The sequence below is a fragment of the Tachyglossus aculeatus genome, chromosome 4 (genome assembly GCF_015852505.1).
Source record: "Tachyglossus aculeatus isolate mTacAcu1 chromosome 4, mTacAcu1.pri, whole genome shotgun sequence".
In the NCBI taxonomy this organism is placed as follows: domain Eukaryota; kingdom Metazoa; phylum Chordata; class Mammalia; order Monotremata; family Tachyglossidae; genus Tachyglossus; species Tachyglossus aculeatus.
Genome location: NC_052069.1, coordinates 136375466 through 136401486, shown reverse-complemented (window position 1 = coordinate 136401486; position 26021 = coordinate 136375466). Strand labels below are relative to the sequence as shown.

General features: G+C 51.1%; 1 protein-coding gene across 1 annotated transcript in view; it reads left to right on the top strand.

The window, feature by feature from the left end:
* RAB11FIP5 (RAB11 family interacting protein 5) overlaps positions 1-26021 on the top strand; it is an 85740-nt gene that overhangs the window by 14527 nt on the left and 45192 nt on the right. The window contains exons 2-3 of the mRNA XM_038745958.1: positions 15048-15487; positions 17890-18544. Coding sequence (XP_038601886.1) covers positions 15048-15487; positions 17890-18544 — 1095 coding nt within the window. The remainder of the gene's footprint in view (positions 1-15047; positions 15488-17889; positions 18545-26021) is intronic.

Genomic DNA, 26021 nt, shown 5'->3' with positions numbered 1-26021 from the left:
AGCTTAGTACAGTGCCTGGCCCATTACAAGCACTTAACAAATGCCATAATTTTTATCATTAAATGGGACATGGACTGTGTCCAGCACGATTAACTTGCGTCTATCTCAGCACTTAGAATAGTGACTTGAGGGCTTAACAAATACCATTTTTTAAAAAAGCGGGGTTGGGGGGGTGCCCTGGCTGCTTGACTGGGCCTTGCTCTGGAGATGGGGGTCCCTGAGATGGTGGTGGAAGGAGGGGTGGTCACTCTCTCTAGATAGCCTGGTGTGGAGGGAGTCGGGGGGCCCTGCACCTCTTACCCCCAGCCTTAGCGGACCCGGGGCCAGCCCCTGTATTCTGGAGCCCCCTGACCTACATGCAGCCATCTGGCAGCTTTCCTTTCCATCATTCATTCCTTCAATTGTGCTTACAGAGCGCTCACTGTGCGCAGGGCACTGTACTAAGCGCTCGGGAGAGGACAGTACAACAATAAATGGATACATTCCCTGCCCACAACTCTAGACAGCAAATCCGAGAACAGAGAGGGTGGAGTTGGATTCTGCAGGGTTGGAGGGGAGGTCATCTTCACTGCCTGCACTTCTGCTGTGGAAGCGGTTTTTACTGAAGCTGATAAGACTGTGATGTGTGTGTGTGTGTGTGTGTGTGTATTCATTCATTCAGTCGTATTTATTGAGCGCTTATTGTGTGCAGAGCACTGTACTAAGCGCTTGGGAAATATAAGTTGGCAACATATAGAGACGGTCCCTAAACAACAACGGGCTCACTGTCTAGAAATGTATGTATGAGTGTATGTTTGTGTTTTTGGGGTGATAGGGGGCATTCGGGCTAGGAAGGCAGGTGGGGTCTGGCCTCTCCCCCTCCCCACTCACTCCTGCAGGAAGTTAAGGTAAAACCTTCCCTTCTTTGGGGTTGTGCATTCATTCATTCATTCGATCGTATTTATTGAGCACTTACTGTGTGCAGAGCACTGTACTGAGCGATGGGAAGTACAAGTTGGCAACATACAGAGATGGTCCCTACCCAACAATGGGCTCACAGTCTAGAAGACCCCTCCCAGCCAGATGGGGGAAAAGAAATCCGGGGGAGCCTGACCCCCAGAAAATCCAGTTTTGGGGGGACCCTTGGCCTGTCTTGGTTGGGGCCCAGGGTGGGGTGTCCTTTGGAGCCTTGGGGAAGAAGGAACCAGCTGAAGGCCTTTTAGCATGTGACACCTTCTCCACCCCCCCCCCCCCCCCCGACCTGTTTCATGTCCCCCTTCCCCCTCCAAGCTCTGGCCTTTGAACCTGGCAGGTTCCTTGGGGCCAGGGAGGGGGCAAGGGGCCCTCCTTGAGGCTAAAGAGCAAGTTCTTCCTCTTGTCTAATCTGCATCCCTGCTATTGCCGTCCCAGTTTAGCTCCCCAAGCTTCACCGGGCCCCTTTCCCTCCTCCCCTGAGCTCACCGGTGTCAGCAAATAATGGTACTGATTGAATGGGAAGAAGCATGGCGGCATAGAGGATAGACCATGGGCCTGGGAGTCGGAAGGTCATGGGTTCTAATACCAGCTCTGCCACTTGTCTGCTGTGTGACCTTGGGAAAGTCACTTCTCTTCTCTGGGCCTCAGTTCCCTCACCTGTAAAGTGGGGATTGAGATTGTGAGCCCCCCATGGGAGGGACTGTGTCCAACCCTATTTACTTGTATCACCCCAGTGCTCACTACAGTGCTTGGCACTTAGCGTTTAACAAATACCAGTATTAGTTGTACTCCCCCAAGCACTTAGTACATGGTAAGCGTTTGATAAATCGATTGAATGAATGAATGCTTACTCCACAGAGCACTGTACTAAGTGCTTGGAAGAGGAGGAGCCCCTGTCTTCAGGGAGCTTAGAGTAGGGGTGACAGACTCTAAAATTAATTGTGGGTAGGGTAAGTTATAAAATATAAAGATAAGCTAAATGTAAATACATATATAAAGAAAGATAGATATAAAGATAAGTTCTAGAATATAAAGATAAGCTCATCAAGTGCTGTGGGGGAAACCCAAGTGCTTCCTGGGTCAGGCACTGTTAATAATAATGATGATGGTCTTTAAGTGTTTACTTTTTCATTTTATTTTTATCTTATTTTATTTTTACTAATGATGATAACTACATGATAACAGTGCTTACTACATGTCAAGCACTGTTCTAAGCACTGGGAAAGATACAAGCTAATCAGTCCTTGTCCAACATGGGGCTCGCAATCTTCATCCCCATTTCACGGCTGAGGAAAATGGGGCCCAGAGAAGTGAAGTGAATTGTCCAAGGTCACACAGTTGACAAGGGTGGAGTTGGGATTAGAACGCAGGTCCTTCGGACTCCCAGGCCCATGCTGTATCCACTAGGCTGGCACTGGGCTAGATGATGATGATGGCATTTGTTAAGCACTTACCATGTGCGAAGCACTGTTCTATCAATCAATCAATCAATCAATCAATCGTATTTATTGAGCGCTTACTATGTGCAGAGCACTGTACTAAGCGCTTGGGAAGTACAAATTGGCAACATATAGAGACAGTCCCTACCCAACAGTGGGCTCACAGTCTAAAAGGGGGAGACAGAGAACAAAACCAAACATACTAACAAAATAAAATAAATAGGATAGATATGTACAAGTAAAATAAATAAATAGAGTAATAAATATGTACAAATATATATACATATATACAGGTGCTGTGGGGAAGGGAAGGAGGTAAGATGGGGGGGATGGAGAGGGAGATGAGGGGGAGAGGAAGGAAGGGGCTCAGTCTGGGAAGGCCTCCTGGAGGAGGTGAGCTCTCAGCAGGGCCTTGAAGGGAGGAAGAGAGCTAGCTTGGCGGATGGGCAGAGGGAGGGCATTCCAGGCCCGGGGGATGACGTGGGCCGGGGGTCGATGGCGGGACAGGTGAGAACAAGGTACGGTGAGGAGATTAGCGGCGGAGGAGCGGAGGGTACGGGCTGGGCTGTAGAAGGAGAGAAGGGAGGTGAGGTAGGAGGGGGCGAGGGGATGGAGAGCCTTGAAGCCCGGGGTGAGGAGTTTCTGCCTGATGCGCAGATTGATTGGTAGCCACTGGAGATTTTTGAGGAGGGGAGTAACATGCCCAGAGCGTTTCTGGACAAAGATAATCCGGGCAGCAGCATGAAGTATGGATTGAAGTGGAGAGAGACACGAGGATGGGAGATCAGAGAGAAGGCTGGTGCAGTAGTCCAGACGGGATAGGATGAGAGCCTGAATGAGCAGGGTAGCTGTATGGATGGAGAGGAAAGGGCGGATCTTGGCAATGTTGCGGAGCTGAGACCGGCAGGTTTTGGTGACGGCTTGGATGTGAGGGGTGAATGACAGAGCAGAGTCGAGGATGACACCAAGGTTGCGGGCTTGTGAGACGGGAAGGATGGTAGTGCCGTCAACAGAGATGGGAAAGTCAGGGAGAGGACAAGGTTTGGGAGGGAAGACAAGGAGCTCAGTCTTCGACATGTTGAGCTTTAGGTGGCGGGCAGACATCCAGTTCTAAGCTCTGGGGGGGGATACAAGGTGATCAAGGTGTCCCAGGTGGGGTTCACAGTCTTCATCCCCATTTTCCAGATGAGGTAATTGAGGCCCAGAGAAGTGAAGTGAATTGCCCAAGGTCACACAGCAAAGTGGTTGAAACTGGGATTAGAACTCAGGTCCTCCGGACTCTCAGGCCCGGGTTCTATCCACTAGGCCATGCTGCTTCTTTTTCTCCCCCTCCCCATCCCCCCTGCCCTACTTCCTTTCTCTCCCCACAGAACCTGTATATGTGTTTGTATAGATTTATCACTCTATTTATTTTATTTGTACATATTTACTATTCTATTTTATTTTGTTAATATGTTTTGTTTTGTTGTCTCTCCCCCTTCTAGACTGTGAGCCCGCTGTTGGGTAGGGACCGTCTCTATATGTTGCCAACTTGTACCTCCCAAGCGCTTAGTACTGAGCGCAGTAGCGCTCAGTAAATACGATTGAATGAATGAATGATTGGGTGGCCACGGGTGAGCCTGAGTCCTGCTGGAAGCCCCTTCCTCCCCACCCCCACAACATCCATCCCCCTGCCTCAGGGCAGCCTGGCCCCTCAGGCCCAGAGTATGCCTTTGTCCTGCAGATTCATTCATTCAGTTGTACTTATTGAGCACTTACCGTGTGCCAAGCACTGTACTAAGCACTTGAGAGAGCACAATAGAACAACAAACAGACACATTCCCTACCCACAACATGCTTACAGTCTAGAGGGTATCTGACATTACTTCAATGTTGTTGCAAATTGAATAATCTTTGTCACTGGTCCTGAGTTTGGAGGGTATTTTTCATGCTATTTGTTAAGCACTTACAAAGTGCTAGGCACTGTAGTAAGCACTGGGGTAGATACAAGTCAGTCGGGTTGGACAGGATCCCTTCCCAGCGTGGGGCTCACAGTCTTAATACCTATTTTCCAGATGAGGGAATTGAGGCCCAGAGAAGTGAAGTGATTTGCCCAAGGTCACAGAATGGCCAAAGGAGAGATGATCTCCAGAACCAAGTCTGTTTTGTTTTATTTTTAAATAATACCTGTGGTTGTTAAGCGCTTTCTATGTGCCAAGCACTGTACTAAGCACAGAGGTAGATACAAGGTAATCAGGGTGGACACGGACACAGTCCCTGGCCCTCATGGGGCTCACACTCTTAATCCCCGTTTTCCAGATGAGGGAACTGGGACCCAAAGAATAATAACAATAATAATAATGGTATTTATTAAGCACTTACTATGTGCAAAGCACTGTTCTAAGCACTGGGAAGGTTACAAAGTGATTCAGTTGTTCCACGGGGGGGCTCAAAGTCTTAATCCCCATTTTACAGATGAGGGAACTGAGGCCCAGAGAAGTGAAGTGACTTGCCCAAAGTCACACAGCTGATGATTGGCAGAGCTGGGATTTGAACCCATGACCTCTGACTCCAAAGCCCGCGCTCTTTCCACTGAGCCACGCTGCTTCTCAAAGAAATGAAGTGACTGGCCCGAGGTCACACAGCAGGCAAGTGGTGGCGCTGGGATTAGAACCCAGGTCTTTCTGATGCCCGGGCTCTAGCCACTGGACCATGCTTGGTACAGTGCTCTGCACACAGTAAGCACTCAATAAATACAATTCAGTGCTGCTTCTTTCTGTGTTGCGGCTGGAAGCGGGAAGGGCGGGGGGTGGCAGATGGGCAGCGTGGTTGGACGCAGCCCCATTGCTCATAGAGCCCCCACTCCCCATCCTGAGAACCGGCCTCAATGGAAGCAGGAGGGATTTAGGGGAGCAAGGGAGGCTTCCAGGATTTGGAGTGGAGCTGGGTGGCTGGGACAGTTCAGAGGTAACGGAGGCAGAGGGGTGGATTGGCTGACTTCTCAGGGCCATGGGCAGAGTTCCGGGAAGCTGTGAGGCGCTGTTTGTGTAGCCAGAAGAGGGGTGTCCTCAAAGAAGGCATCTCCCTGAACCCGCCCTGACCTCGAGGAACACAAAAGAAGCAGCATGACCTAGTGGAGAGAGCCCAGACCTTGACTGTAATTCCGGCTCCACCACATGTTGGCTGGGTGACCTTGGGCAAGTCACTGTCTGTGCCTCAGTTCCCTCATTTGTAAAATGGGGGTTAAGACTGTGAGCCCCATGTGGGACAGGGGCTGGGTCCAACGCTATTAGCTTGTATCTTCCCCAGTGCTTAGTACAGGGCCTGGCACATAGTAAGCGCTTAACAAATACCATAAAAAAAAACCAACCCAGAATCCGCAGGGTCCAGCTTCTAGCCCTTGGCTGCTGCAAGCAGGTCTAGAGGATAGAGCTCAGGCTTGGGAATCAGAAGGACTTGGCTTTTTTTTTTTTTAATGGTATTTGTTAAGCGCTTACTATGTGCAAAGCACTGTTCTAATCCCGGCTCTGCTGCTTGTCTTCTGTGTGGGTAAGTCACTTCACTTCTCTGGGCCTCAGTTTCCACATCAGTAAAATGGGGATGAAGACTTAGCCCCACATGGGACGGGGACTGGGTCTGACCCGATTAACTTGTCTCTACCCTAGCGCTCAGTACAGTGCCTGGCACATAATAAGCGCTTAACAAATATTATTATTATTATTATTATTATTATTGCCTTGGTTCCTGTCCCTGCTGCCTGGTCATTGTTCCCCTCCGCCCCGTCCACTCTCAGGACCAAAATACTGCTCCAGGGCTGGAGGTCATGAACCCTGTCCTTCCTTCCTTTCTTCATTCATTCAGTCGTATTTATTGAGCGCTTACTGTGTGCAGAGCACTGTACTAAGCGCTTGGGAAGTACACACACTTGCTCTGGTGCACACATTTGTTGATGATGAGAATAACAGTAATAATTGTGGTACTTTTAAAGGGTTTAGTATGTGCCAGTCCCTGTACTAAGCACTGGAGTGGATTCTGTGAACCCTATGTGGGATAGGGACTGTGTCTAAACCAATTTGCTTGCATCCTCCTTTAAAATGGGGATTAAGACTGTGAGCCCCATGTGGGACAGGGACTATGTCCAACTTGATTAACTTGCTTCCACCCCTGGGCTTAGAACAGTGCTTGGCACATAGTAAGCGCTTAACAAGTACCATTATTATCATTATTACTATTATTAGAGAAGCAGCGTGGCTCAGTGGAAAGAGCCTGGGGTTGGGAGTCAGTGATCATGGGTTCGAATCCCGGCTCCGCCACGTCTCAGCTGTGTGACTTTGGGCAAGGAACTTCACATCTCTGGACCTCAGTTCCCTCATCTGTAAAACGGGGATTAAGACTGTGAGCCCCCCGTGGGACAACCTGATCACTTTATATCCTCCCCAGCGCTTATACCAGTGCTTTGCACATAGTAACCGCTTAACAAATGCCATCATTATTATTATTATAGAAGAGGCTGCTCAGATTCTGCAGTGGAGGGGAGGTCAGGGGAGGGTTTGGATAAGGAAGGCTTGCCACAGGCCCTAGAGGGCCCTGTCTCCCCCTTCTAGACTGTGAGCCCACTGTTGGGTAAGGACCGTCTCTATATGTTGCCAACTTGGACTTCCAAGTGCTTAGTACAGTGCTGTGCACACAGTAAGCGCTCAATACATACGATTGAATGAATGAATGAATGACCATGGTTTTGTCCCCGAGGTCACTGGAGCCTGCTGTCTGTGGGGGAGGAGGTTGGGGGGGAGCAGGGAGGGGGTGACCACCCCACCCTCATATTAGCTGCCTGCTGGACTGGCCTGGGGGACAACCCGATTTGCTTGTATGCATCCCAGAGCTCAGAACAGGGCATGGCACCTAGTAAGTGCTTATCAAATACCACAATAATGTGTTTTAGGCAGCTGGTCTGCCTGAGGCTGGGGGCAGGAGGGGTCAGGAGCAGAGCGTTGGCTTCACACTGCACCCACAAGTCCTGAACTGGTAACCCCCACCTTCTGCTAGCCATGGCCTGTGCGTTTGTGACTGTCTGTCCATCTCCAAAAGCAGCCTAAACCAACCCCCTTCCTCTTAGGAAACCCGGTGAACAAATGGCAGTTTCTTAAGAGCTTCATGGTTAGTCAGACCTTCCCCTTGGGCATATGTTTTGGGGCGGGTGTGTGTGTGTGGGGGGGGTGTTTGTGTTCTTGTGGGTCTCTGTGGGGAGAGCTGAGTGTGTCTGTATTCATTCATTCAATCATATTGAGTGATTCCTGTGTGCAATGCACTGTACTAAGTGCCTGGGAGAGGACAGTAGAACAACTGGTACTTAGTACAGTGCTCTGCACACAGTAAGTGCTCAATAAACACGAATGAATGAATGAACTGGCAGACATATTCCTGCCCACAAGCTCTGTCTAGTATGTGTGGTGTGTATGTGTTTGTGTCCCCCTGTCCCTAGCCGTAACTCCCTGTAAAATGGAAGCTCTATGTGGGACAGAGTTTGTTTCCAATCCCACTACCTTGTAATAATAATAACTGTGGTTATTGCTTGTGTTGCATGTGGGAAAACTGGGTGGAAATGATGTGCTCGGTGAGGTGGGGAGGAGAGGAGAGACCCTGCCCCTACCCTTTCCCTGCTCAGGAGTGAGGGAAGGTGCCTTATTAGTGTTTGTAAATTTTTCGCAGGGGCCTTTTCCCCACTTCCCAGGTGGGAACACTGAGGCTCAGAGGCAGGAGGGCCTCCTCACCCCCAACCTGGGATCTGCTTCCCCTTCGCCCCTCATTTCCCATCTGGCCACAGGCCCACATGGGCCCAGAGGAATGGGGGGCTCTGGGGTGGGGAAGGGGGGCTCACGTTTCGCTGATGGGGAGAAGCAGCATGGCTCAGTGGAAAGAGCATTGGCTTTGGAGTCTGAGGTCATGGGTTCAAATCTCTGCTCCACCAATTGTCATCTGTGTGACTTTGGGCAAGTCACTTAACTTCTGTGTGCCTCAGTTCCCTCATCTGTAAAATGGGGATGAAGACTGTGAGCCCCCCCCGTGGGACAACCTGATCACCTTGTAACCTCCCCAGTGCTCAGAACAGTGCTTTGCACATAGTAAGTGCTTAATAAATGCCATGATTATTATTATTATTATTACTATTATGGGGAGGGAATCCGGGTGGGGGTGGGAGGAGCTAGTTTTTCTGGAGCAGTCTGTCCTTGCATCCCCTCCCTCCCTCTCCCTCTCACTTGCCCTCCTCACTGGAGGAGGTCAAAGGGTCTGGGTCCCTGACTTCTCTGAGCCTGAGTGGAGACATCCAGCCCCGCCCCTCTGCTGCCCTTCCTCTCTCCCGCTGCAGGAATCCCGGTGGAATTCACCCGTGCCTGCCTAATAATAATTGTGGTATTTAAGTGCTTATTATGTGCCAGGCACTGTGCTAAGCGCTGGAGGTAGATACAAGGTAATTGGGTTGGACACAGTCCCTGTCCCATCTAGGGTTTACGGTCTTAATCCCCATTTTCCAGATGAGGGAACTGAGGGCCAGAGAAGTGAAGCGACTTGCCCAAGGTCACTCAGCGGACAGGTTGCGGAGTGGGGATTAGAACCCAGGTCCTTCTGACTCCCAGTCCCGGGTTCTACCCACTAGGCCTCGCTGCTTTGTTTTGTTGTCTGTCTACCCCTTCTAGACTGTGAGCCCGTTGTTGGGTAGGGACCGTCTCTATATGTTGCCAACTTGTACTTCCCAAGCGCTTAGTACAGTGCTCTGCACACAGTAAGTGCTCAATAAATACGATTGAATGAATGAATGAATGCTTCCCTCAGCTCCAGGCGGCAGGGCCTCCTGTCCCACTGTATCAGACCCCAGGAGGAGGGCGGGTGGCCACTGCTGTGGTGACTGGTGTGCACATGCCTCTCAGACAGAAGTCTGGCCCGGCCTGGCCTCCTCGCTGCCGACCTTCCAGAAGTAGCTCTGTCCCCGGAAACCCAAGCGGTCGGAAGGAATCCGATACCCAGAGAGGCTGCCGGCTCCCATCAGCTGGCATGAATCCCAGCACACGCGGGCCTGACGGGATGGCGCGTGTCCTGGGGACTGCCCTCCCCCACGCTGGGAGCTCACGCCAGTGTCGGGGGGGCTTGGGGAGGGGGCAGTAGCCTATCTTGAGCCCCGTGAGCATTTGAGGAGGGGCTAGAAGGAAGAGAAGATGGGCCCTGCTCTTGAGGGGCTGCTAGTCTGAAGGGAAGGTTCATTCTCTCCCTCTCTGCCTGTCTCTCTCTCTCTCCGTGTCTCTCTGTGCTGGGGGAGGGACAGAGGGAGGAGGAGATATGGTCACTTGAGGGGCTGCCAGTCCAAAGGGAAGGTTCGTTCTCTGTCTCTCTCTCTGTCTCTCTCTCCCAGTCTCTGTCTGTGCTGGGGGAGGAGATATGGTCACTTGAGGGGCTGCCAGTCCAAAGGGAAGGTTCGTTCTTTGTCTCTCCCTGTCTCTCTCTCTGTCTCTGTGCTGGGGGAGGGAAAGGGGGAGAAGGAGACGTGGTCCCTATCTTCCAAGGGCTGCCATTCTGATAGGGGAGACAGAGACCACTTTCTGTCTTTCTCATTAATTGTCATATTTATTGAGCGCTTACTGTGTGCAGAGCATTGTACTAAGTGCTTGGAAAGTACAATTCGGCAGCAGTTCTCTTTCTGTCTTTGTCTTTCTCTTTTCTCTGTCTTTCTCTTTCCCTCTTTCTCATTCTCTTTCATTCTCTCTCTTTAATAATAATAATAATTCTGGTATTAAGCACTTACTGTGTGCCAGGCACTGTACTAAACACCGGGGTGATTCCAAGCAAATCAGGGTGGACACAGTCCCCGTCCCCCGTGGGGCTCACAGTCTCAATCCCCGTTTTCCAGATGAGGGAACGGAGGCCCAGAGAAGTGAAGGGACTAGCCCAAGGTCCCACAGCAGACAAGTGGCAGAGCTGGGATTAGAAAAAAGCCTTCCTGGTGGAGCGGGCTTGGCTGTGGGCAGCTTCAGGAGGGAGGGTGTGGGTGGCGCCACGCTGTTCATCATGGGCACCTGGAGGCCAGCTGCTGCTGTTGACCCCTCAGTGGACCAGGTGTTTCCTGCCCCTCCTCCGGTGGGGCTGGTTGTTTTTCCAGCCTGGCTGGAGGCCCGTCAGGGGTGGGGGCCGTGGAGAGGAGGCCTGGCCAGTTGGGTCATTTCTGTTCTCCTCCGGGCCGCCCGCCCGCCCCCATGGCCCGCTGGCTTTCCCAGGCAGCACTGGGGCTGGGCGTTGGCCGCAACTCTCCATCGGAGGCAGAGCCGAAGCCACCGTCCACTTACGGCTTGGTCTTGGTGTTTCCTGACCAGCCCGGGTCCATGCCCGCGGATAAGAATAGGCTTACGGTCCAGAAGGGACCTTGTGCTGGAGGAAGTCGGGAGAGAGGGGCATCTCGTCCAGACCCCTGCTTCTGACCAGAAGAGGGAACTGTCCCTATCCCTTAACAGTGGCCTCCTGGGCAGGAAGATCTTACCCGGATCCTTCCTGCGGTTGCCTGCGGGATCTTTTTCACCCTGCCTTTGGAATCCACCTTTTCTCGGGGCACGTGGGAACTACCCTCAGCCTCCCCTCTGTCCCTCAGTCATATTTATTGAGCACTTATTGTGTGCACAGCACTTGGGAGAGCACAAGAGAACAGTAAACAGGTACGTTTCCCGTCTACAACGAGCTTACAGTTTAGGGGCGCTTCCAGAAGCAGCCTGGCAAGGTGGTGAGAGCACGGGCTTGGGAGTCGGAAAGTCATGGGTTCTAATCCCAGCTCCACTTGTTGACCGCAAGACCTTGGGCAAGTCACTCTACTCCTGGGCCTCAGTTACCTCATCTGGAAAATGGGGTTTGAGACTGAGAGCCCCACATGGGACAGGAACTGTGTCCAACCCAATTTGCTTGTATCCACCCCAGTGCTTAGTAGAGTGTCTGGCACAGAGCAAGCGCTTAACTAATAATAACAACAATTATGATTATTATTTTAATCTAGGGGAGCTTACAGTCTAGAGTCTACAGTCTACAGAGAAGCAGCGTGGCTCAGTGGAAAGAGCCCGGGCTTTGGAGTCAGAGGTCATGGGCACAAATCCCAGCTCTGCCCATTGTCAGCTGTGTGACTTTGGGCAAGTCACTTAACTTCTCTGTGCCTCAGTGACCTCATCTGTAAAATGGGGATTAAGACCGTGAGCCCCCCATGGGACAACCTGATCACCTTGTAACCTCCCCAGGGTTTAGAACAGTGTAGTACACATAGTACACATAGTAAGTGCTTAATAAATGCCATTATTATTATTATTATAATACAGTCTGTCTCCGGGAGAGCAGCTTCCCGGAGGGCTCGGTCCAGGTAGTGAGTCATGACCATTTTTGCCCCCAGGAACCACCAGGCCCCAACTCCTGCCCCCCCCGGAATGGGCCGGGCATATTCCAGGTGGCTGGGCAACCTGCCAGCTCGCCCAGAGTGCCCACCTTCATGCCCCAAGGCCGTGGCTATGATAGGCCCCGGGTGGCACTGGGGTAGGGGAGGTCCGGGCCCAAATGTCACAGGGTGTTTCCTCCCAATTCAGTCGTATTTATTGAGCGCCTACTGGGTTCAGAGCACTGTACTGTTTGGGAAAGTACAATGCAGCAATAAAGAGAGACAATCCCTGGGCTCAGTGAGCTCACAGTCTAGAGGGCTGATGGCCTGTGGGTGCCGAGCAAATGTGACTATCCTTCGCAGTGCCCGCTGGGCGGTGGAACCCCTTCCCTGGGCCTGCCACACCTCAGGGTGGCCAGCCAGGGGATGGTGGCTCTGGTGTTCCAGGCCTCGGTGTTCGGCCCCCGGGGGCCAGCCGGGAAGCCGGGCCTGGCTCCGGGGGCACCAGCCTGTGGGGAGAGGGCACAGGATGCCCGCTGTGTTGCCGGAATGGTTCTCCCTTCCTCAGTCCCAGGCCCTGCCCCTTTCCTACGAGGCCTGGGTCAGGCTAAGGCTGCACTGGGCAGCCAGTGAGTCAGAGGATGGGAGGGGCGGGTGGGATCTGGTGTAGCCGATGACCTGAGCTGTTTTCGTAAGGGGTTCACGCCGACGGGAGAATGTCAGGACAGGATCACTGGGAGGAAGGACGACAGAAGGCCTTATCCGTCTCCTGCAGGCCGGGTCCACCCGAACTTGGGAGCCTGGCAGGGGAGACAGATTTTCTGGCTCCCGGTAGAGAGTGGGGTGCGGTGTCAGTGGTATTTATTGTGCGCTTACTATGTGCAGACCTAAGCGCTTGGAAGACGACACTAGAACGATATAATGGATGCATCCCCTGACAGTCTAGAGGAGGAGACAGACATTAATAGATATAAAATTGCAGATATGTATATGTGTGTGTGCTGAACTGTGGAAAACCATAACTCTCAAGGCAGGGGAATTTTGGGAGAGTCAGGGTTGGGTGACCCATCCCCTGCCCACAACGAGTCGACAGTCTGGCCCGGGGTGGGAGGCAGACATTAATAGAAATAAGTAAAATTACCGAGATGTGCGTGTGTGTGCCCAGCTGTGAAAAACCAAGGCTCTCGGAACAGGGGGATTTTGGGAGAGTCAGGGCTGGGTAAAACGTCTCCTGCCCACAACGAACTGACGTTCTGGCCATGGGGAGACAGGCGTTAATAGAAATAAATAAAATTACAGATATGTGTGTATGTGTGTGTTTGTGTGAGCACGCATGTCTGGACCGAGCTGTGGAAAACCACGGCTCTCAGAGCTGGGGGATTTAGGGAAAGTGGGGGCTGGCTGACACATCCCCTGCCCACAACGAGCTAATGGAAATAAATAAAATTACTGAGAGGTATGCATGTGTGTGTGTTTGTGTGCATGCCGAGCTGTGGAAAATCAGGGTTCTCAGGGCAGGAGGATTCTGGGAGAGTGGGGGCTGGGCTAGGAGCTCTAACCACTTTCACCACAACGCTTCTCCCGCTTAGGAATGTGCCCTCCTGGCACAGACTTAAGGGAGTTGAGCATTGTACCTTGGACTTCCCCCTCCCCTAGATCTCCCAGATCTGGTTTGACAGGAGCGAGGCTCAGATAACTGGAATTCCCAGGGCCGGGCGGCAGCCCTCTCCCTTCCCCCGCCCCCCGGCCTGGTGAGTTCAGTCATGTGTGCCACCATACGCACACGTGTGCTCACGTGTATACCTTCACAGAGCCTGTAAGTTCTTCCTGCCAGAGGTGTCTACTCGGTCAGGTCGTAGTGAGCCAGGAATGTGTTGCTGTACTCTCCCAAGCGCTTAGTATGTGCTCTGCATATGGTAAGTGCTCAATAAATATGGTCAAATGAATGAAGTGTCAGGGGTAGGGGGGAGCTGTGTTGGCCCCCCCTGGGCAGACTAGCACTGGTTGGCCACCGGTTCTGTGGGGGGCTGGGTGGCCTCTAAATGTCTGAGGGGCAGTGCTGACCGGCTAATAATAATTATTATGGTATTTCTTAAGCGCTATGTGCCAAGCACTGTTCAGTGCACTGGGGTACGTACAAGACTTCAGGTTGGTCTCAGTCCCTGTCCCACACTGGGGTCACATTCTTAATCTCCATTTTCCAGGTGAGGGAACTGAAGCCCAGAGAAGCGAAGTGACTTGCCCAAGGTCCTACAGCAGACAAGTGGTGGAGACAGGATTAGAACCCACATCCTCCGACTCCTAAGACCTTAGTTCTTGATACTAGGCCTTGCTACTGCTTAGAGAAGCAGTGTGGCTCAGTGGAAAGAGCCTGGGCTTGGAAGTCAGAGGTCATGGGTTCAAATTCCTGCTCCACCGCTTGTCAGCTGTGTGACTTTGGGCAAGTCACTTAACTTCTCCGTGCCTCAGTTACCTCATCTGTAAAATGGGGATTAAGATTGTGAGCCCCAAATGGGACAACTTGATCACCTTGTATCCCCCCCAGTGCTTAGAACAGTGCTTTGCACATAGAAAGCGCTTAACAAATACCAAAATTATTATTATTATTATTACTGGCAGCAGCATTGCCCGGCCTTGGCATTGGGATAATGATAATAATAATAATAATGTAATAATACTTATGGTATTTGTTAAACACCTACTATGTGCCATGCACTGAACTAAGCACTGGGGTGGATACAAGCAAATCGGGATAGACACAGTCCCTATCCCACGTGGGGCTCACAGTCTCCATCCCCATTTGACAGATGAGGTAACTGAGGCCCAGAGAAGTGACTTGCTCAAGGTCACGGAGCAGACAAGTGGCGGAGCCAGCATTAAAACCTGCGTCCTCTGATTTCCAAGCCCGGGCTTCTTGCCTCTAGGCCATGCCGCCGGCCCAGCACCCTTGCCTGGCCCCGGGGGTGGCATTGGGATCCCCCAAACTCTCTGGGAGTCAGGTCCTCGGGCGCTGCCTCTCCACCTCCGCTCCGAGAGCCGGGACGTCAGAACTCAATCAATCAATCAATCAATCATATTTATTGAGCGCTTACTGTGTGCAGAGCACTGTACTAAGCGCTTGGGAAGTACAAGTTGGCAACATATGGAGATGGTCCCTACCAAACAGTGGGCTCACAGTCTAGAAGGGGCTCACAGTCTTGGCCCGCCTTGAGAGCCGAGGTCGGAGACGTTGGCGTCGGTGGGCGATGCCCAGCGCCACCCACCCTCTCCCTCTCCCCCAGGTGGTACAAACTGCACTCGAAGGCCGGGAAGCGGGAGAAGGAGCGGGGTGAGATCCAGGTAACCATCCAGCTGACCCGCACCTCCCTGAGTGCCAGCATGTTCGATCTGTCGGCCCCGGACAAGCCCCGCTCGCCCTTCGGCAAGCTGAAGGACAAGGTGAAGGGCCACAAGAAGTTTGAGCTGGAGTCCGCCTCCGCCATCATCCCTGGGAGCGTGGGCCGGCTGGAGGAAGCAGAGGGCCTGGAGCTGGATGGCAAGAAGGGCAAGGCCAAGGGCTTCTTCTTCCGCAACAAGCTGCGCAAGTCGTCGCTCACGCAGTCCAACACGTCTCTGGGCTCGGACAGCACCATCTCCTCGGCCAGCGGAAGCTTGGCCCCGGGCTTTGCTGCCCTGGACCTCGAGGCCGCCCGCCCCCCGAGCAGGAAGAACAGCCTCTCCGGTACGGTGTCACTCGGCCGCCGGGTGGAGGGGAGGGCCGATAGATCGATCGGTGGGGTGCTATCGAGCACTCACTCTGTGCAGAGCACTGGACTGAGCGCTTGAGAGGATGATACGACAGAAGGGGTGGGCGCTGGCCCTGCCCGTCGCGAGAAGCAGCGTGGCCTAGTGGAAAGATCACGAAGAGGACCTGGCTCTGCTAATTGTTTGCTGGGAGACCTTGGTCGAGTCACTTGACTTGTCTGGGCCTCCGTTTCCTCAACTGGAAAAAGGGGATTCAATACTTGTCCTCTCTCTCTTCTACTTAGATTGGGAGCCCCCTGTGAGACCAGGGACTGTCTGACCTAATTGACCTGTACCTACCCCAGTGCTTAGAACAGTATTTGACACATAGTAAGGGCCTGGGAATCAAAAGGTCATGGGTTCTAATACCGGCTCTGCCACTTATCAGCTATGTGACCCTGGGCAAGTCACATTTCTCTTCTGGGCCTCAGTTCCCTCATCTGGAAAATGGGGAATGAGACCGTGAATCCCATGTGGGACAGGGACTGTGTCCAACCCGATTTGCTCGTTTCCACCCCAGCACTTAGTACAGTGCCTGGCACACAGTAAGTGCTTAACAAATACCACTATTATCTTTATTATTATTATTATTAAGGAATCCCCAACCCACCTCTGCAATGGGTAGGTGGGAGTGTGGGTTTCAGCTGCTGGGCTTAATCCTTCAGACCCTCCCTGCCCAGGTGGACCCTGACTGTGTGTGCCACCCAAACTGTAATAGTATTTGTTATAACAATAATGATGGTATTTGTTAAGCACTTACTATGTGCTGAGCACTGTTGTAAGCTCTTGGGTAGACACAAGGTCATCAGGTTGTCCCACGTGGGGCTCACAGTCTTAACCCCCATTTTACAGATGAGGTAAGCCCAGAGAAGTGAAGTGACTTGCCCAAAGTCACACAGCTCAAAAGTGGCGGAGCCGGGACTAGAAGCCATGACCTCTGACTCCCAAGCCCGTGCTCTTTCCACTGAGCCACGCTGCTTGTGCTAGGCACTGTACTAAGCGCTGGGATAGATACAGACTAATCAGTCTCTGTCCCACATGGGACTCACAGTCTTCATCTCCATTTTACAGATGAGGGAACTGAGGCCCAGAGAAGTGAAGTGACTTGCCCAAGGTCACCCAGCAGACAAGCGGCAGTATTGGGGTTAGACTGTGAGCCTGTTGTTGGGTAGGGACCGTCTCTATATGTTGCCAACTTGTACTTCCCAAGCGCTTAGTACAGTGCTCTGCACACAGTAAGTGCCCAATAAATACGATTGAATGAATGAACCTAAGTCCTCTGATTCCCAGGCCCAGGCTGTTTCCACCAGGCCATTTTGCCTCTAATCATAATAATAATTATGGTATTTGTTACATGCTTACTATATGCCAGGCACTGTACTTAATGCTAGGGTGGTTACAGTCCCCGTCCCATGTGGGGCTCACAGTCTCAATCCCCACTTTACAGATGAGTGAATAGAGGCACAAAGAATAACAATAATAATTGTGGTATTTGTTAAACACTTATTATGTGCCAGGCACTGTACTAAGCGCAAGGGTGAATAGGAGCAAATCGGTTTGGACACAGTCCCTGTGCCACGTGGGGCTCATAGTCTCGATCCCCATTTCGTAGATGAGGTCACTGAGGCCGAGAGAAGTGAAGGGACTTGCCCAAGGTCACACTGAAGAGAAGTGGAGGAGCCGGGATGAGAACCCCTGACCCCTGAGAATCCCAGATTCGGGCTCTAGCCACTAAGCAGTGCTGCTTCTCTCAGGCCTAGATGGTGATAGGTGAGCCCTGTGAGGGACAGGGATTGTCAGTCCTTATCGTTGTATTGTACTTTCCTAAGTACAGTGCTCTGCACACAGTAAGAGCTTAATAAATATAATTGAAAAAATGAATGAGAGGGACCGTGTCCAACCTGTATCCACTCCAGCACTTAAAACAGTGTTTGGCACATCGTAAGCGCTTAATAGATCTCATAATAATTATTAGAGAAGCAGCCTGGCTCAGTGGAAAGAGCCCGGGCTTTGGAGTCAGAGGTCGTGAGTTCAAATCCCGGCTCTGCCACTTGCTTTGTGACTCTGGGCAAGTCACTTCACTTCTCTGGGCCTCAGTTCCCTCATCTGTAAAACAGGGATGAAGATTGTGAGCCCCGTGTGGAACGACCTGATCACCTTGTAACCTCCCCAGTGTTTAGAACAGTGCTTGGCACATAGTAAGCGCTTAATAAGTGCCATCATTATTATCATTATTATTATTTCCCATGAGGACCAGAGCAGGGCCCAGGGAAGGGAAGTATGGTGGGCGGCATTGAGGGGGGGCCCAGTCCGGTGTCTGAACCCTGTTTTCCGTCCCAGGCCGGGAGGCGGCGTCCTTCCCCAAGACCCTGACACACAAGCGGGCGTTCAGCGACGAGGCGAGCCAGGTGACCGTCGCCCTGCCCCGAGCCATCCACGACCTCAAGGCCAAGAACGACCCCGTCTCGCGGTCTTCTCTGTGTGTCAATGGGAGCCACGTGTACTGCGAGGAGCCGCTCCCGGCCATCCACCGCCCCTTCCCACTTTCCGGCTCCCTCCAGAACCTCGCCCCCCGCAGCGCCCAGGACGGCCCGGGCCCCCGGCCCGCTTCGGCCAAGGCGGAGGGTCCTCCGTGGGGAGGGGGCTTCGGGGCCGGGCCAGCAGATGCCACAGCATTGCCCCGGCTGACCGGCCCCGGGGGGCAGGCCCGGGAGGAGGAGGGGGGCGGTGGGGAGGGGGAGAGGCGGGCGGAGGGCAAGCCGGTGCAGATCGCTACGCCCCTGGTCTTCGGCGAGCGCGAGGACGCGCGCAAAGAGGAGAAGAAGGCCAGGCCGGGCCTGTTCCTCCATCACCACCACGGGGGCGGCAGGAGCGAACCAGGCTCCAGGGGCCCCGGGGACAAGGCCTCGCCTCAGAACCCCCCAGGCACCGATGACAGGGGCAAGGGCAGCTGGTTCGGATCCCGGGATGCCAAGGAGCCGGGCCAGAAACCCAGGTGAGCCGGGCGTCCGTGCCGTCGCGGGATGGGGGTGGACGTCTTGGTGAGTTTGGGAGGGTTCAAGGGTCAAGCCTGCTTGGTTCTAGCACCCGCTGGGGCCCAACTCACCCTCCCTCGGGGGCTAGGGACCACCCCCCTAGATTCTGGCTTCAAGGTTCACTGGATATCGGGGTCCTCCTGCCAGCCCACCTCCCTCCCTCCCTCCCGCCTTCCCCAGCGTCAGCCCGCTGCTCTGCGTCTGTGAGGCCCCAAGACAAGCCCGTTTCCTCCAGGGCAGGGCCTGGGGCTTTTTGGGGCAAGGGCAGGGGGGTGCTACCTGGCACCCCAATTTCTCCCCGTCCCCCAGAGGCCTCCCCAAGCCCCCTGGCTGTGGCTCGTTATGGGTGGGGAACGCGTCTGCTAATTCTCTTGTAGTGAACTGTCCTAAACACTTAGTACAGTGCACATAGTAAGCGCTCAGTAAAGACGATCGATTGATGGTGGATTATGCCAGAGGGGGGTGCTTGTCCCGGGAGGATTCAGAGTCAGTTTGGGCAGGTCCAAGGAGAATAATAATAATAATAATAATAATGGCATTTATTATGTGCTTATTATGTGCCAAGCACTCTTCTAAGCCCTGGGGTAGATTCAAGTTAATCAGATTGGGCACAGTCCCCATCCCACTTGGGGCTCACACTCTTATCCCCATTTTACAGATGAGGTAATTGAGGCCCAAAGAAGTGAAGTGACTTGCCTGAGGTCACACAGCAGGCATGGGGAGGAGTCAGGATTGGAACCCAGGTCCTTCTGACTCCCAGGCCTGGGCTTTATTCACTAAGCCACACTGGTGTGGGCTGCCCCATTCATTCATTCATTCATTCATTCGGTTGTATTTATTGAGCACTTACTGTGTGCAGAGCACTATACTAAGCACTTGGAAAGTACAATTCAGCAACAGAGACAATCGCTACCAAACAGGCTTACAGTCTAGAAGGGGGGAGACAGACCAGAAAACAAAGCAAAACAAGTAGACATTCATTCATTCATATTTATTGAGCACTTACTGTGTGCAGAGCACTGTACTAAGCGCTTGGGAAGTACAAGTTGGCAACATGTAGACACAGTCCCTACCCAACAATGGGTTCACAGTCTAGAGGGGGGAGACAGACAACAAAACAGAGCATGTGGATAGGTATCATCAGAATAAATAGAAGTAAAGTTAGATGCACATCATTAACAAAATAAATAGAATAGTAAATATGTACAAGTAAAAGAGAGTAATAAATCTGTACAAATATATATACAGGTGCTGTGGGGAGGGGAAGGAGGTAGGGCGGGGGGATGGGGGTTAGACAGGCATCAGTAGCATCAATATAAATAGAATTATAGATCTTTGCACATCATTAATAAAATAAATAGAATAATAGATATGTACATATGTACCCAAGTGCTGTGGGGCGGGGAGGGCGGTAGAGCTGAGAGAGAGAGTTGGGGCGATGGGGAGGGGAAGAGGAGCAGAGGGAAAGGAGGGCTCAGTCTGGGAAGGTCTTCTGGAGGAGGTGAGCTGGGAGGAGAACCTAAGCCTTTCAGACTCCCGGGCCCAGGCTCTACCCACTGTTCATTCATTCAATCGTATTTATTGAGTGCTTACTGTGTGCAAAGCACTGTACTAAGCGCTTGGGAAGTACAAGTTGGCAACCTATGGAAACGGTCCCTACCCAACAATGGGCTCACAGTCTAGAAGGGGGAGTCTAGGCCCTGCTGCTTTTCCCTCCCTGATGCAGAGCCCTGGTGCTGGGAAAAGCCACAAAATAATAATAATACTGATGATGATGATGATGATGGTATTTGCTAAGCGCTTATTATGTGCCAAGTACTGTGCTAGCCACTAGGGTGGATAGAGCAAATCAGGTTGGATGCAGTCCCCGTCCCACGTCGGGCTTGCGGTCTCAATCCCCATTTTCCAGATGAGGTAACTGAGGTGCAGAGAAGTGAAGTGACTTGCCCAAGGTCACACAGCAGACACTGGGTGGAGCCGGGATTAGACTCCCAGGCCCGGCTACGCCATGCTTCCTGGCCCTTGCCTTCTGGAGGGCACCGACAGTCTGTTGAGGGAAAGATAGGATAGTGGCCCCACCTCCCCTGCCCCTCTTGCTTCCAGAGGCTCCTGGAGGGGCAAGAGAACTCTGTGTCAACCCCCCAGCAAAGGGGGGTGGGGAGGACGACCCCTCCCAAACTGGGGAGCCCCCTCCCACCCCGTGGTCTTCCCTCCCTTCCCTCTCTGCTGGATCTGCTTCTCCTCTGTACCGCCCTCCTGTACTCAGAGAAGATGCAGGGAAGGGGGAGAGTCAGACACTGGAAAGTCCAGCTCTTGTCTTTCCCTCCAGACTGTAAGCTCGTTGTGAGCAGGGAATGTCTGTTTATTGTTTTAAATAATAAGAATTGTTAGGCGCTTACTATGTGCTAGGCACATAGCGCTGTAATTAATATTATTAATTATTATTAATTATTATTATTCTTAATATTTATTAAGTGCTGGGGTAGATACAAGCCAATCCGGTTGGACACAGTCCCTGTCTCACATGGGGCTCCCAGTCTCAATCCCCATTTCACAGTGAGGTACCTGAGGCCCATTCATTCATTCATTCCATCATATTTATTGAGCGCTTACTATGTGCAGAGCACGGTACTAAGCACTTGGAAAGTACAATTCAGGCCCAGTGAAGTGACTTGCCCCAGGTCGCACAGTAGATGAGTGGTGGAGCCGGGATTAGAACCCACGACGTTTTATCTCCCAAGCACGTGTTCTATCTACTCCTCCATTCTGCTTCTCTGTTCTATTGTCTTCTCTCAAGCGCTTAGTACAGTGCTCTGCACACAGTAAGCGCTCAATAAATACGATTGAATAGTCTCGCCCCTTCCTCTCCACACACACCATCACGACTCTGGTTCGTTCACCCGGCATGGCTACTAGATGAATCCTTTTCCTCATCTCCAGACGCTCCCCTTTCCGGATCATTTTCCTAAGACATTGTGCTGCACGTGTCTTCCCACTTCTGAAAAAATCTTTGGTGATCGCTCATTCCTTTCCATGTTACGCAAGAAGCTCCCAAATGTTGGCTTCCAGGCCCTTCATTCACCCTCTCTCTTCCCTCATGTCCACCCTCATCCCCCACTACACTTCAGCTCACTTTTCTTTTCACCCTCAGGCGCAGCTACTCACCGTGCCTCGGTTTCATTTCTCCAGATTCTGATTCCTGATTCACATCCTTCCTCCCGCCTGGAATTTCCCTTTCAAATCTGCCTGGAATTTCCCCTTCAAATCCGCCAGACCCCAACTTCTAAACCCTTTTGAAGTCCCACCTCATCCTGGAGACCTTCCCAAATTTAATTTTTCTTCTCCCTCTCCCCAGGTCATGCCTCTGTCAACCTCCACTGCATGGTTTAGTGTATAGAGCCCGGGCCTGGGAATCGGAAAATCGTGGGTTCTAATCCCGGCTCTGCCATACGTCTGCTGTGTGACTTTGGGGAAGTCGCTTCACTTTTCTATGCCTCAGTTCCCTCATCTGTAAAATGGGGATTAAGACTGTGGGCCCCATGTGGGACAGGGACTGTGTCCACAGTCTAATTTGCCTGTATCCACCCCAGCGCTTAGTACAGTGCTTGGCACATAAGAAGCACTTAACAAATACCACCATCATTATTATTATCATCAGTGCATATTTATTGAACCCCTACTGTGGGCAGAGCCCTGAACTCTAAAGTGCTCAGGAAAGTAGAATTAGAAGAGTTGACCCTGCTCTTGAGGAGTATAAAGTGTTGCCGGTGAGATTGACTCTTCAATCAATCCATCAGTGATATTTATTGAGCGTTTACTGTGGGCAGAACACTGTACTAAGCACTTGGGAGAGTACAATACAACAATAAACAGACACATTCCCATTCTATCGTATTGCATGCTGACCGTGTGCAGAGCACTGTACTAAGTGCTTGGGAGAGTACACCATAACAATGAACAGCCACATTTCCTCCCCACAATGTGTGCAGAGTGCTGTACTGAGTGCTTCTGAGTGTAATAATAATACCTGTATATATGTTTGTACGGATTTATTACTCTATTTTATTTGTACATATTAATTCTATTTATTTTATTTTGTTAATATGTTTTGTTCTTTATGTCCCCCTTCTAGACTGTGAGCCAGCTGTTGGGTAGGGACCGTCTTTATATGTTGCCAATTTGGATTTCCCAAGCGCTTAGTACAGTGCTCTGCACACAGTAAGCGCTCAATAAATATGAATGAATGAATGAATAATAATAATAATTATGGAATTGGTTAAGCACTGGGTGCCAGGCACTCTACTAAGCGCTGGGGTTCGACCCAAGCAAATCGGGGTGGACACAGTTCCTATCCCACATGGGGCTCACAGTTTCAATCCCCGTTTTATTTGAGGCCCCAGAGAAGTGAAGTGACTTGTCCAAGGTCACACCGCAAACAAGTGGCAGAGTCAGAATTAGAACCCGTAACCTTCTGATTCCCAGGATCATGCTCTATCCATGCACCACACTGTTGCAGAACAGTTGGTAGACATGTCCCCTATGCACAGCGAGCATATAGATTCTTAGGGAAACTAAAGTCTGAGCGAGTGATAATGCGTATTTTCCAGTTGCAAAACCCATTTAGTTACTCCCCGAGGGCCTTTCTGTACATAGTGATTTTCATATTCTATTAAACACTTATTCACCTTTTTTGTTCCTTTATCTGTAAATTGCTTCATTTCTGTTTGCCCTTTGAGGGAGGGAGACATGTTGGAGTTTTTTCACCTCTATTGTACTTTTCTAAGTGCTTAGTACAGTGTTCTGCACACAGAAGGCACTCATTAAATACTGTTGATACGGAAAAGTAGGGAGAGGACAGGATGAGGGCGAAAGGCTGGGAGGGGAAAAAGGTAGAAGAGAGGAGGCTGAGGGATAGCTTCGTGTTCTCTTTTGGATCTGGCTTCCATGTGGCAAAGGAGAGAGACAGCCACCCTCCCCCCATTTTCCAGCTCCACTGAGAACTGGACAAGGTCTGGGCTTTGCAGCAGCAGGGATTTCAGGTAGACACAAAGCCTAGGAGTGAGAGTTCACCTTGAGTGTATGACTCTGAAATACTGGAGATTCTTTAGGGTTTTTAGGGGGTTTTTTTAACATAGGTTCTAGGTTTTAGACCTAGGTTCTAATTCACTTGTCTAGTGTGTGACCTTGGGCAAGTCACTTTACTTCTCTGTACCTCAGTTCCCCTATTTGTAAAATGGAGATTAAGACTGAGCTTCATGTGGGACATGGACTGTTTCCAACCCTATTTACTTGTAATAATAACGATTAAGCGTTTACTATGTGCAAAGCACAGTTCTAAGCGCTGGGGAGGTTACAAGGTGATCAGGTTGTCCCGCGGGAGGCTCACAGTCTTCATCCCCATTTTCCAGATGAGGGAACTGAGGCCCAGAGAAGTGAAGTGACTTGCCCAAAGTCACACAGCTGACAATCGGCGGGGCTGGGGTTTGAACCCATGACCTCTGACTCCAAAGCCCAGGCTCTTTCCACTGGGCCACGCTGCTTGTGTCCATCCCAATGCTTAGTACAGTGCCTGGCACATAGTAAGTGCTTAACAAATACCACAAGTATTAAGCATCATGGTGTAGTGGCTAGAGCAGGCTAGAGTCAGAAGGTCATGGGTTCTAATCTTGGTTCCGCCATTGTCTGCTGTGTGACTTTGGGCAAGTCACTTCACTTCTCTGTGCCTCAGTTACCTCATCTGTAAAATGGGGATTAAGACCGTTAGCCCTATGTGGGACAACCTGATTACCTCGTATTCATTCATTCAACCATATTTATTGAGCACTTACTGTGTTCAGAGAAGCAGCTGGCTCAGTGGAAAGGGCCCGGGCTTTGGAGTCAGAGGTCATACGTTCAAATCCAGGCTCCGCCAACTGTCAGCTGTGTGACTTTGGGCAAGTCACTTTGCTTCTCTGGGCCTCAGTTCCCTCATCTGTAAAATGGGAATGAAGACTGTGAGTCCCGCGTGGGACAACCTGATCACCTTGTAACCTCCCCAGCGCTTAGAACAGTGCTTTGCATATAGTAAGCGCTTAATAAATGCCATTATTATTATTATTATTATTATTATGTCAGAGCACCGTACTAAGTGCTTGGGAAGTACAAGTCGGCAACATACAGAGATGGTCCCTACCCAACAACGGGCTATCTACCCCTGTACTTAGAACAGTGCTCGGCACGTAGTAATTGCTATAACCATCATAAAAATGACCATCATTTGTATTATTCTCTGGACAACCTGATTACCTCGTATCTACTCCGTCCTTAGAACAGTGCTTGGCACGTAGTAATTGCTATAGCCATCATAAAAATGACCATCATTTTGATTATTCTCTGTGCCTCAGTTACCTCATCTGTAAAATGGGGATTAAGTCTGTGAGCCCCATGTGGGACAGGGCTGTGTCTAACCTTGTATCTACCCTAGTGCTTTGAACAGTGCGTGGCACAGAGTAAGTGTTTAACAAATACCATCATCATTATTATTATTTTCAGCATTTTGGGATGGGTTAGGGTCTTGCTGGAGGCTGGGGATTAGATGAGGTGACATCTGATGGAGAGAGCTCCTTTCCATCCTGAGGGTGGCGGTGGGAATAATAATAATAATAATAATAATAATAAATAGAATAATACTACTCTATTTATTTTGTTAATGATGTACATCTAGCTTTACTTGTTTATTCTGATGACTTGACACCTGTCCACATGTTTTGTTTTGATGTCTGTCTCCCCCTTCTAGACTGTGAGCCTGTCCTTGGGTAGGGAACGTCTCTATATGTTGCCAACTTGTATTTCCCAAGTGCTTAGTACAGTGCTCTGCACACAGTAAGCACTCAGTAAATACGATTAATGAATGAATGAATGAATAATGGCATTTATTAAGTGCTTACTATGTGCAAAGCACTGTTCTAAGCCCTGATGGGAGGATTAGGGGGGTGGGAGGACTTTTAGACTGTTAGCCCGTTGTTGGGTAAGGATTGTCTCTATCTGTTGCCGAATTGGACTTCCCAAGCGCTTAGTACAGTGCTCTGCACACAGTAAGTGCTCAATAAATACGATTGAGTGAATGAATAATGACATTATTAAGCACTTACTATGTGCAAAGCACTGTTCTAAGTGCTGATGGGAGGATTAGGGGGGTGGGAGGACCTTTAGACTGTTAGCCCGTGTTGGTTAGGGATTGTCTCTATCTGTTGCCGAATTGGACTTTCCAAGCGCTTAGTACAGTGCTCTGCACACAGAAAGCGCTCAATAAATACCGTTGAATGAATGAATGACTGGGATTCTAAACCATAGCCTTTAAACTTGATCTGGGCTGTAGGGTCCCCCTAGCGGCCACCAGCTGAACTGAACGGCCCAGGTGGACAGGTCGGTGGAGATCAATCAATCAATCAATCAGTC